Source organism: Cebidichthys violaceus, unplaced genomic scaffold (genome assembly GCF_023349555.1).
Source record: "Cebidichthys violaceus isolate CVI_PGR_0920_01 unplaced genomic scaffold, fCebVio1.0.p SCAF_62, whole genome shotgun sequence".
NCBI classification, from domain to species: Eukaryota; Metazoa; Chordata; class Actinopteri; order Perciformes; family Stichaeidae; genus Cebidichthys; species Cebidichthys violaceus.
The window spans coordinates 1254249-1266607 of record NW_027176839.1 but is presented as its reverse complement, the minus strand read 5'-3'; the positions used below and the strand labels follow the sequence as shown (position 1 = coordinate 1266607).

Here is a 12359-nt window from a genome sequence, read left to right as displayed (position 1 = left end):
AAATACTGAAAACAGCAGATATTCATGAAAACATCATGAAACTTTTAAATCAACTGTCCTGAGGCACTTTTTTGAAGAAAACCTTTGAAACTATGTTTACTTTCACAAAAAACACTTTTGGCCTCTTCCCAGCCCAACACTTGTTTTAAGAGCATAAAAAGTGAAAATGCCTCTTTAGGAAAGATTTTCTTCAAAGAAAGTGCTGTAAGCATCAAGTTCTAATGAAAACATCATGAAACTGTTAAATCATCTGTCCTGATGCACTTTTTGAAGAAAACCTTTGCAAGTATGTTTACTTACACAAAATCAACTTTTGGCCTTTCCCCAGCCCGAAACTTCTCTTAAAAGCCTAAAAAGTGAAAAATTCAAAAATGTATCTTTCAGCAGAAAAATACTGAAAACAGCAGATAGTCATGAAAACATCATGAAACCGTTAAATTAACTGTCCTGAGGGACTTTTTTGAAGAAAACCTTTGAAACTATGTTTACTTTCACAAAAAACACTTTTGGCCTCTTCCCAGCCCGAAACTTGTTTTAAGAAGATAAAAAGTCAAAATGCATCTTTCAGCAGTAAAGTACTGAAAACAGCAGATATTCATGGAAACATCATGCAACTGTTAAATCAGCTGTTCTGAGACACTTTTTTGAAGAAAATCTTTGAAATTATGTTTACTTTCTCAAAATCCACTTTTGGCCTCTTCCCTTATGAAACAGGTTCAAACGACGTGATGTTACACCCTCCTGTACAGTAGGCGGCAGTATGCATCCCAAGCTGTTTGTGGCCCGCCATTTAACCGAGAGAAGAACGCCTGCACCTTTATTTTGTACCTCCTAGGCCGCCGTTAGACTAGTTCTCGTTCCCTGTAGAAGGAAACATGGATGTTTCCCAAACGTCGTATTGCACTTTGCTGGATAAAAAGAACCAGTCGAAGTTCCTTTGCTACACACGCAGAACACCCGGAATATTTAACATCTGGTGAGTCGAAGGTTGTGTTAAAATGTACATAAACGTGACCTCATACATGTTTCCTAGAACGGACAGAGCGCTCATCATACCTGGCACGGTAAGGCTTTGACTTTTAGACCTCAGGAAGATGTTTATTCCGTCTTATGCGTTATTCTGAGAACACGTCATGAATGACGTCGTACATGTGTGACACAGGAGCAGGTGTAATGTCATGGAACTCTTTTATCATCACGTGTTTGTTCATCTTCTTGAGTTTGACAGATGCAGCTGCTGTTTGGAGCACAGAGTACACCGAGGACACGTTGAGCCAGTTTGTAAGTTTCCTCTGCAGACCCCCACAGCGTACTTATGTGGCTCCTTCCTTCCATGGTGATTGCTTGTAACTATACCTGTTTCTTTAGAGACAGAGGTTTGCCTTGAAATCTACAGAGGATTATATTCTAAAACTCAGGTGAGATCACAATCTGTCCTCCTTTAAAAGCACTTTGCGGAATATTGAAGCAAGGTGGTTCAGCCATCAGCAGCACATTTTTTGTACTGCTCAGTGTGTGCGTGTGTGCGTGTGTGTGTGTGTGTGTGTGTGTTATTGAGGCTAAATATTCTTCTCTCGTCCCTCAGGTCGGCCTGTGGAAGAGGGGAAGTGTCTGTTGTGGTGCATGACACCAGTGCAGTGCTCCATGTGAGCTCCAGTCCAGGTGACCAGAGTGTGACCTTATCCAGGCTGGAAGGCCCACAGGCCACAAAGGAACTGAAGGAGCTGCTGTTCAGGATGGCTGACAGCCTCACTCAGCCTGACAGTAAATGTTCTTTGTTCTTCTGTTGTTTCACATTGAGTGCAGGCTTGAGCTTATAATAATAATAATAATAATAATAATAATAATGAAAAATATAGCCGCAAGCAACGATTTCGGGGTTCAATCCAACACAGGTGAAAGCTGTGATGGTTCTGGGCCCCCTTCACACTTTCCGACACCTGCAGTAAAGATAAGCAACAGGTTTTAGGACAATCTAAAAGATGCTCAACACTGTCACCATTAATACATTTTGAAAACATTCTGGAGGTATGTTTTAACTTCTTTATTGAAAATATTCACCATGTTTGGTGATGTTTGGACTAATGAACATTGATTCATGGCCACATTTGCAGCAGACCCATGCATGTTTGGAACTGGTGGTGCCCCCTATTGAGCGATTTCAAAATAGTTGTACACACTTGGTTCAGCATTGTTATGAAATATATCCTGCGAATTTTCTGTTGATCGGACAAATACTTTCTGATTTATAGTCTGGTCGTTTTGTGCCAAAATCGTTTCTGCTGATTATTATAAACCCCTATGGAAATTAATTTTCATTAATTTCATATTATAGGAGCTTATGCTTTATGGAGTCAATGCTGCCTGTGACTCATTCCTCCTAGGTGGACCCCCCTCTGTCAGTCCAGTGAAGACTCACCAACGGCGGCCCGCAGGTATGCTTTTAAAGCTGGATACTAAAGGGTGCAATTAGTCATATACATGTCGTCCATGTATAGTAAAGGAATAGTTATTTTTATCCAACGCAGTGTAACGTTTGGATCACATCCATATTTCCTTCTAGAATTCACTGGTGTGTGTGTGTGTGTGCGTGCGTGTGCGTGTCCTGTTGAGATTCAGAACTTTTGTATTTAGCTTTGCTGTCTGCAGAGTTCTCCTGAGGATTGAAGGAACAGGCTAGTGGTGAGATGTTACGGAGGTACTATTTTTCCTTCAGAGTTTGAACTCCAGCAGCAGAATTGTGCTCCACCAATGGCGATGAAGAAACGACTTCCTGGGGCTTCTCTCATTAACCCAGGAACTAAAAGGTACAACATGTCGCTCATAAATCGCTGACAGTGCAGACACTCGGTACAGCTCTGTGTTCTAACAGCGAGGAACAGCTTTCTGTTTAAAGCTCCCTCTAATTGGAATAATCTACCTGGAAATATTCCATCCATATCATCTTTCTTCTTATTGTAGGCTCAGTTGTGCATGTCCATAATGACATGTCTCGAGTATGTTTTCCTTTGACATCATTTTCACATTTGTTTGGTTTGTTTTTTTGTTATATTTGTATTGTTTCATTCTATTATTTTTGTTAAATGTTTTGTCTAATTGTGCTTGTGTTGTATGATTGTCGTTGAGGACCTCTTTGAAAACTAGATGGTACATCCTAATAAAGAGTTTCATATATTCTGATCTGTGAATGTAAACCAAGCTCATCCGTTTGTGCAGAAAGCGACAAGCGACCGGCGTGGCCTTTGATGACGTAGATGAAGACTGATCCTTCAGACAACATGTTCTCATGCTGCTGCTGCACAACCAAAGATGAATGCTCTTTTAATCCACTAACACAACATCATGAAGTCTTTTTAAATCACAGCATTTGTGTCATTAAAAACTAGGCAATGATTTGTAATCCTATTTCAATTCATCAAGGAATGATGCAGTAACTTTTATGATTAGGTTGAATTTAATTTCATCTGGAAATGAAATGAATAATAAGTTGCAACAATTATAGGTGTGAATGTGTGTAAAACAAGTGCAACATTAACGTTAAAGCCGACACTCCTCATACTTCAGACATGTGCTGCCGACACGTTAGTTCCTTGTTTTCCAGGAAGCTGTCTTCAAATTGATTTTTACACTTTTCCTGCTCTTAACAAATTTGATACAGGAGTTGTTTGTACTCCTTATGAACTTACAATAAGATTGAAATCATCCTCCTTGAATGCATGATCCTGAGTCAGGGTTAGTTTATATGTATGTTTACTCATTTTCCTCTTTATTTTTTGAGGTTATTACATGAAACTTTGAAAATAAAATGCAACTTGAATAGAGTAAAATAAACTTTGTTTCACATGTATCTATGGGAACTCTGAAGTGTCATTGTTGAGTGAACTGTTTCATCATACATGAGCTTCAGCACTAATGTCAGATGTTTTGTCAAAATGAGAATCTGATGGTGCTGTACATCCCAAAGAATAGTCATGAATCCATATAAAATATAGAGCAAAGTTAAACACATTTGCAATATTACTTTTCAGATTTTCTGCAACCAACTCCAGTGGTTGCCGAGTTACCTCTTTATTAGTCGACCCCATTATATATTTATGAGTTTGTTTCTGTCATTAGGCTGATCCCTTCTTTTTGTCAAGTTCCAAGCTTTGATTTAGTTATAATCACAGAACTATCCAGATTAAACTCAAAAGATATCTTTCTGCAAAAATGTGTGTTATGGTCTTAAATATTTTTTTCTTTTGACTTTATTTTATAATAGAATTCATTCAAATGTTTCAGCAAACCACTTCCCTCCAGCTTTACATTCTCAGTAAAGAAATAAATGACAAAATTAATTTTTCCTTGTTTAATGATAACCTCTTTTAAGTAGGAAAACAGCCCACCACAATATAATGATCACCTGCAATTAGCTGTTAAAGTAGTGAAACGGTTACTATATTGACAGAACAGGATACAACTCAATCATCACAAAACTCATGAATGTGAGCAGTTTAAACCACATGCCAACATACAGTCAGAGAAACATCCATGTTTTTGTGAATATGGATATTTTGCACATTTTGAGTTCTCCAAATTCCATAGAAAATTACAAATACTTCTGCAAATCATAAAACATGTATTGTATCCAAGTCAAAACAATACCATAATATTCTGATCTGAGAATATTCCCTTTAGTATCACAGTGATGGTAGTGCAGTTATTGTCAGGGAATATAAGCAGAGTTCACTGCAGTTTCAGACTGTTAGATTGCTGATTACCTTCACTTGAAATGGTATAATAGTAATAAAATGCTTATTATAATTTGTATTATTATTATACACGGTGTATGGTTTATAGAGGATCTTCTTGGCAGAGTCCACAACATAATATGTTAAAAGCACAAACAATAGCATTCAGTAGGAAGAGACCAAATGTACAGTGTCCACGTTGATAGAAGGGAGGCACCATCAGCACAATGACCATGCCATTACATTCTCTCCATGTCTCTGACATCAACAGCTTGCACACATGCCCACACCCGGCACTTCCCAAGGTGCATTTTAGTAAATCCTCACTTATTGCAGAATAAATCACACAAGTCATTCTGTAGCTGTTTCAATATCCAAAATAAATCATTCTTCTTGCCACAGAAAAATAGACTGTATTACATTACCAATCGTTATCACCTTCAACACAGCATGCTCTCATTTGGTACAGTAACAAGGTCCCGCTCTGGTTACATGAGACCCTGTGGTACGAAGCGCATACAGCCAACTCAAAGTAACCTGCGCTATCAAACATACTGTATCACCAAAGATATGTTCATTCTCTAAAGGTAGCCGAAACGACTGTATTCATCAGCCATTTTTGAGATACATTCTCAAAAAGAAATAATAGAATGGAGACATTCCAGGACAAAGTCTCAAATCCACATGCAAGCACTCCTGCTGCTGTGTCTCTACCTGTAGGCTGGTCTCTGCAGGTCTGTATATTCTAACCTAAACCACCTCAGGTCATCCTGGGATAAAAAATTTGAGGCTGAAATACTGAACTACTGGTCCTATGTTCCATGGTGCAGAGAGTTTTGGTCCTCTGCAGGGTTCAATCAGAAGCTCCATTTTGCCACCAGACCTCGGAGCTCAGGAAGTTTCTCTCCTTGTGTCTGATCTGTCAACGGCTCATTCAACAGAGAGTGTCTGTGTTGAAGGAGAGCTGTACCTGCCAAAAACACACAACCACACTCAAAGTTAGCAGCAAACATGATGCAACTAGCAATTCTACATTTCAGTTAATCTACTAGTCATGTCTACTACCACTAAGCATGTGAAAATAGTTGTATATCAGGACAATGGAGAAACCAAGTGTGCCTCCTGACTCTATAACTGTTTTACTCTGCGTTGCCTTATATCTTGTCTCACCATGTTTTTGAGGGGAAGCAGCTTTTTCTCTCAGTCTCTCTTGACACGATTTAGAGGAACTTTCTAGATGTAGTAAAAACCCTTCAGGGAACCTTGTTAAGTCAAGGCTTATTTTTGTATTGATTTGTACCTGAACAGTTAAGTCAGTGGTTCTCAAACATTTTCTGTCACGCCACACTTTGGAGGAAGAAAAATGTTCATGCCCCAACACAATTGTAACAAAATGGTCCATGTTGAATTTTTATTGAAATAACATTTTGTGACTCCTCCATCTGTGCTTTTTCAAATAATAGAATAAAGAAAATTGCAATCACTTTCAAGTAAACCAGATTGCTCCATCAGACAAAAACAAATAAAATGTGCAGTCACTTTGTTAGAACAATGCAAATATAGTTCAATCTGTGAAAAAAACAACTAATATTTAGAGTTTTACACGGCATATCTTTTCAAAACAACAATAACGTGCAACCTGTACAAAACAAAACAAAATTAGTGCAGAAATCTGTGAGCCATCACGTTGTATCAGTATTAGTGGCTGCAATAAGCCTGCTTTCCACTACAAATCTTTTTAAAACGGGGTTGCAGACTTGATACGGCCACTCTCAATTCATGCTCAATGATCTGTATTTTGTTTTGAGAGAGGCAGAAAAGCCGATCTCACGGAGGTACATGTGGCGAAGGGAAGCAGAATGCCCACAGCCCTCTGTTCGATGAGTGGAGCTCACATGCGAGTCGCCAAGGATCTTGGCCGTCGCGCATGCGCAAGCGTAACCTATTAACGGCGTAACGTAAACATTTACACTAAAGTACAGCCATTTCGCCATGTATTTATTAATGACTTAGTTTTATGTCCGTGTACTTTGTACTTTTGTAATATGTGAAGTTCTCAAATTTAATGAAATAAAAAAATTTGCACGCCCCATAGTTTGAGAACCACTGAGCTAAGTAGACAGCTAGACACGCGCTTTGTCTATTTTTGCCTACATCCTACAGGAATGCTGAGGTGAGGCTTATTCTTTGACCCTCTGAGTTCATGCAGCCTGACATGAAGGAATAAAGAACAGGGAGTGTACTTGCATTCTTCTTCAACCTCTCTACAATCATTTAGAGGAGTGAGACCTCTTACACTACTGATACATACAGTATCTCCCTCCTTCTGAAGATTATTGGTTATTGTTTTTTTTTGAGAGATCAAAGACGAGGTACTCATTCCTGTATCATAAAATCATATGTGCTGATAAAACTAGCTCATAGGCAAGAGGCAGCGTGATAGTTAACTCGACCAACAAGGGGATACTCTTTTTGTCACATTAAAGTGATGTTTATAGAACACACATTTAAAACATACTTTCAATATTGATTGAACGTTCCTAGGTATATTGAATTCTTCATTTCGGTGGTGTTCCCCTTTATAAAAATGTATATTTAGTTTTTGAGAGATTTAAATGGTTGTGTATCAAAATGTGAGCGGTTATTATGGTTGGTATATACTGCAATGGTTCTGGATGTGCCACGATTTGTTTGGGGGATTATAATTTAAAGAAAGAGTTATGAGACACATATTGTCAAATGGTATTACATTTTGCGCCTTAAAATACTACGTTCAAGGTGAATTGGATTCAAATGTATTTACAAGTAAAATAATAAACTAATGGTACAATATTTTAGAAAATTTAGATGGTATTGAATTCTTCCTGCATTGCAATTTATAATAATATAAATAATATCCCTGTTAAACCTTGGGTGGTATTAAGGGCCTAAATATATAAATACATATCTAATTATATAATTAAATGCTTAAATGAACAAATATTTGTCACCATAAAAAAATCACAAATTAAATGAGACATTAAATATATAAATGTCAAATGTATTTGTGTAATTACACATCTGTATATTCTTTTATAGATTTGCATATTAATGTATCTATTTAGTTATTTTATGATTCACACATTTATTTATCTTTTTATAATTATATTTGTTTATTTCTTTTATATTGATTTTAATTTAAAATCGACTGTGTAATGTCCCATATTGAAAAGTTTGATCTTTTGTTTTTTTAGTCTGCAGTACAAATATTAAAATGACTAGAAACCATAATAGGCATTTCTCTTAATGACGTGGGCATAAACACTGGACTGAAATCTGCTTTTGTTAACTGTTCATTTTTGATTCGCCTTCAATTTTCATAAACAATGATCAACTATTCGTGAATGGAATCTTATGCTAGATGGTATATGCATCATAGACAAAAAATTTACCAATAGTCATATTAGGTGACTTTACCAGGGGTCCACAAGTCCTCCTCCTTTAGAATTATACATCTCAGTTTAATCATTACAGTTATACAAACCAAGTGCTTTCAACATTAAATAGCAATTCAAATGTGTGTTTTGCAATAAAGAAACTTTATTGTAATTTATATATTATATTCCTTATAACATTGAGGTTCATTTACAAAAAAGACAATATTTATTATGCTATTTTTCCATTGTGGTCCATACGACATGGCTTCTGCACTTAAATTCCTGTGACCCTCTACCTATAGCTCATGTTTACTACAAAATGAAAATAAAATAAATACAGATAAAAAGGCACTCACCCTCTCCTCTTCAAAGCTGATGAGTCCTTCATCATCATCGCTCTCCAACTCCTCTGGTGCCTCGCTGATCAGAGAGTTGAGCTCTGTGTTGGCCGGCCGAGACTTCAGCAGGTTGAGGATGCGCTGCAGGGGGGACTGTCCACCACCCGGGGGCGACACCTCCTGCTGCTCCAGGTTGTCACTCTGTTTCTTAGCAAAGTTGACAAACACCTGAGCAAAATAAAGGTGATTTATTTTATAAATTTTTCCTTATGAAGTCCTGCATGAAGTTGAGCCAGAGTGTTATAAGCTGACTCACATTATCCAGAGTGGTCTGACTGACAGAGTACTCCTCAATGCCCAGCACCTCCACCACCTGCTCCATCTTACTGAAGACCTGAGCCAGGGAGATCCGCTCAGACTTCAACTGGTACTGGATCTTGGTGTGGTGACGCTCCTGCAAATATGATGGGTGGCTTAATGTCTGAACACTCACTAAAAGAGAACCTCACTCTGCTCTTTGCAAAGTGAAAAAAGTGCCCCATGTAATATGAGATGGAAAATATCAAACAGGACAAAACGTCATTTGGGGGCAGGGTTTAAACAATTTGGAAGAGGGGTGTTTAAACACATGGGGCGGGGTAAATAATGCAAGGGCGGGGTCAGTAATTCCTTTCACAAACAAGTAGTCATATGATCTGTTGATAATATGAAAATAAATCATATATAATGGTTATTCCGTGAAATCAGTGTCTTTGTTGTGAATTGTTTGATATAATGTTAAGCTGTAGATTGTGAAAAGCATAAAACAGGAAGTGCTTTTACTTTGAAGAGCCAGGAAGTAGCACGATATGTGCGTCTTGATGCTAACCTAGATGATGATACGTAGAAAGCCACATGTCGAGTGTTCACTGTTTCTAATACTGCAGTTCAGACAGTAAAATGGTCTGTTCAAACCAGACGTGTCTTGGTCCTCATTAGAAGCTCCACTTCACAACAGTCTTCATGTTGTGCCATTATCAAAGGAATGGACTTTTTGATCCAGTACACCAGTCTATAAGACTTTCTGGACTTTGAAGTTGTCAGAAAAGAAGAAATACTGGGCACCAATGCTCAAGCTGGGGGTAAATATTCATCAATCAGTACTCTACCTTCAGCACGGCCTCAGGGAAGTTTCTGTTGAAGAATCGAACCACCTCCTTCACATTAGAGGTGCTCTTTGTCCTCACTGTGATCATGTAGCCATCCCCAAACCTGGAACGTCATCATAGAAACATGAATGAAGAAGTTTAAAAAAAAAAAAAAAAAATATTAACAGAGCAAACAATGCAAACTGTTGAGACAAAAAGTTAGTGCCAGCGGGGATCCCTAGCTGGCTAGTCATGCTCACAGACCCCACTGTGAGCTGGCTGGAGCTCTCTAAAGAGACAAAAAGGCATTTATTTCCCTGTTAATGGATGGTTTATTTAAATATCCTAACACAAATGTCCATTATGAAATAAAGGGGAACCTATGATTATATGCCTCATTCTCCTGTGGGGTGTTTTGTTTTGTGGAGTGTAATGTTATCACTTTGATTATTATGATTATAATTATTAAAACTGTGTCTGGGAGATAAGTCTCTTAACAAGACAATTTGTAGCCTACAAAAAGTACCATATGAACAACAGGGAAATAAAAGTCTCTTGTCTATGAGACGTCATCTGACAGAGCTCCAGCTCTCAGTGAGGTCTGTGAGCCTGACTGGCCAGCCGTCTAGCTATTGACACCTGCAGGCGTCTCAGGACCGGTCTCTTGATAGAGCTCCAGCGAGGTCACAGCGGCGTTATTATGAACCCCACTGCTCTTCTTGGCAAGACCCGCCCCGTGCAGCATTCAAGCGCTAGGATTGGCCAGTCGTCCACGCTCGCCGAGGTACTGGTAACCTGATTTTTTCAGGTCCAATATAGGCTATCCTCACCCTAACTAGTCAAGGTTAATGCTTCTCTGCCTCAACTAGCTACGCAGGGCTGGGTCTGTGAGCATGACTAGCCAGCTGGCTAGCAATGCCTGCTGGCGCTAACTTCCTGTCACACCGATGAAAGGATTAGCGGTTTGATCCCTGGTCCATGTTGATGTGTCTTTGGGCAAGACACTTTACCCCAAATTGCTCCTGCAGGCTGTTCCTGTAACGTATGAATGGGTGTAAATGTTAGTCAGTTCTGATGGGCAGGCCTTACATGGTAGCTTCTGTCATAAGTGTATGAATGGGTGTGAATTATGACATGTAGTGTTAAAGTGCTTTGAGTGGGTAAATGGACTATATATCATATTCCTTGGCCTTTGGGGACACGTTTCAACAGCTAAAGTAAAAATATCCAGCAGTTTGGTGATGTTTGGACAAACTGTCATGATTTAGGGCAAAATTTGCACCAGGCCCATGAACATGTTTGGAAGCGATTTCAAAATATTTTAACACACATGGTTCAACATTGTCATTAAACATATCCTGCACGTTTTGTATTGATTGGACAAACAATTTCTCAAATCATAGCGTCCCCTCATGGCCGGGTATATTTAAGGTACTCGTGTGGACATATCCTGTACGTTTTGTAATGATTGGCCCACGGATTGTTAACGTTGTTGAAATTATGAAGAGAGCCATGCCCTTTTGAAGTTCATTAGTCAATATCGTTAAAGTTAAGTTTTGATAAGCTTTGTCAAATAATGATCCTCAGAAAATTTGGTAGCAATCAAACCAATTTAGAGATGTAAAAAAGTGTTTTTGTTTTTATTCAAATTGGCCGAAAATCTAGTCAGATGGACTTATAAGGTCCAAGAAGCTTTTCTGAGGTGCACATTGACCTGGACATGTGTGTCAAATTTCACGTCAATCGGATTTACGGTGTGAGAGGCGTGGCTTTCAAAATCACCGTTTTGGGTGTTAATTACAGCAGGACCATGTGGCTGATTGGAGCCATATTTCTTGGGAAGTACTTGCACATTATTTAGTTAAGTATTGGGCCATGTTTGTAGTTCGCTCCAACTCATGTGATTTTAAGCAGACAAGAAATAATAACAAATTGCCACAAACCCAATAGGGTTCAGTACCTTCGGGGCAAGTTCCCAAAAAAATTAAGTCCATTTACTGGAAAAGGACTGTCAGCTGTTAATGCCAAACTCTGTTTAAAACAATGCAGATTAGAGCACATCTATAAATCACAAAAAGAAAGGCTGATCTTTATCCTCCTGACCTGTTCTTGAGATGTTGGATGCTGCCCAGGCATTTAAACCTGCCGTTCACCATAATGCCCAGTCTGGTGCACAAAGCCTCACACTCCTCCATGCTGTAAAAGACAGCATAAACAATATAATAAGTACACTATGGTGAAATAGAAGTGAAAATAAGCCAAACGTGAAGGACTGAGTTGTCTCACCTGTGTGATGTCAGTACTACAGAGCGTCCAGTCTTGATTATGTCCAGGATTAAATTCCAGAGGAATCTACGCGCCTTTGGGTCCATGCCAGTAGTGGGCTCATCCTGGAAAACCCCGCAAAATACAGTTCAGAAGCTAAAAACGAAATACTGGATTTAAAGATAATTACAGTACTCTCATTGTTGTTCCTGTTGCCCTTCTACCATGCACACATGAAATTGACAATTTGTATTACTCACCAAAATGAATAGCTGAGATCTAGGAACGCTGACTAAAAAGAAGTAAAGCTTGGAGATCCAGCTGGTAATAAGTTTAAGATCAGGGCCAATACAGGCAAAACCAGGATATGCCATAACGGGGCGTTATTATGAACAATATTACAAAGTTATTCTTATTACAATTATAGTACATAATTCCCTCATGGGCACCAGTGGATATCTTGCCTCTGGCACCAAAATGACC

At 38.6% G+C, this 12359-nt stretch overlaps 2 protein-coding genes across 5 annotated transcripts in view; one reads left to right on the top strand and one right to left on the bottom strand.

The window, feature by feature from the left end:
- The first annotated feature begins 595 nt into the window (after positions 1–595).
- Positions 596–3847, top strand: paxx (PAXX non-homologous end joining factor). Of its 2 annotated transcripts, none has more exons than XM_068734274.1 (7): positions 596–976; positions 1229–1281; positions 1369–1418; positions 1586–1764; positions 2385–2435; positions 2717–2807; positions 3217–3847. In XM_068734274.1, the coding sequence occupies exons 1-7, from the start codon at positions 880–882 to the stop codon at positions 3263–3265; spliced, it is 570 nt and encodes a 189-aa protein (XP_068590375.1). In that variant the 5' UTR covers positions 596–879; the 3' UTR covers positions 3266–3847. The 2 variants fall into 2 exon arrangements, with proteins under 2 accessions (XP_068590375.1, XP_068590374.1); XM_068734273.1 differs by having other exon boundaries at positions 600–976; positions 1221–1281.
- A 486-nt stretch (positions 3848–4333) lies between these two features.
- abca2 (ATP-binding cassette, sub-family A (ABC1), member 2) overlaps positions 4334–12359 on the bottom strand; it is a 112138-nt gene continuing 104112 nt past the window's right edge. For all 3 annotated transcript variants that reach the window (XM_068734270.1, XM_068734271.1, XM_068734272.1), the window contains 6 exons: positions 11898–12001; positions 11715–11807; positions 9633–9735; positions 8801–8938; positions 8503–8712; positions 4334–5700 (listed from right to left, as the gene is read on the bottom strand). In XM_068734270.1, coding sequence (XP_068590371.1) covers positions 5665–5700; positions 8503–8712; positions 8801–8938; positions 9633–9735; positions 11715–11807; positions 11898–12001 — 684 coding nt within the window. In that variant the 3' untranslated portion in view covers positions 4334–5664. The remainder of the gene's footprint in view (positions 5701–8502; positions 8713–8800; positions 8939–9632; positions 9736–11714; positions 11808–11897; positions 12002–12359) is intronic.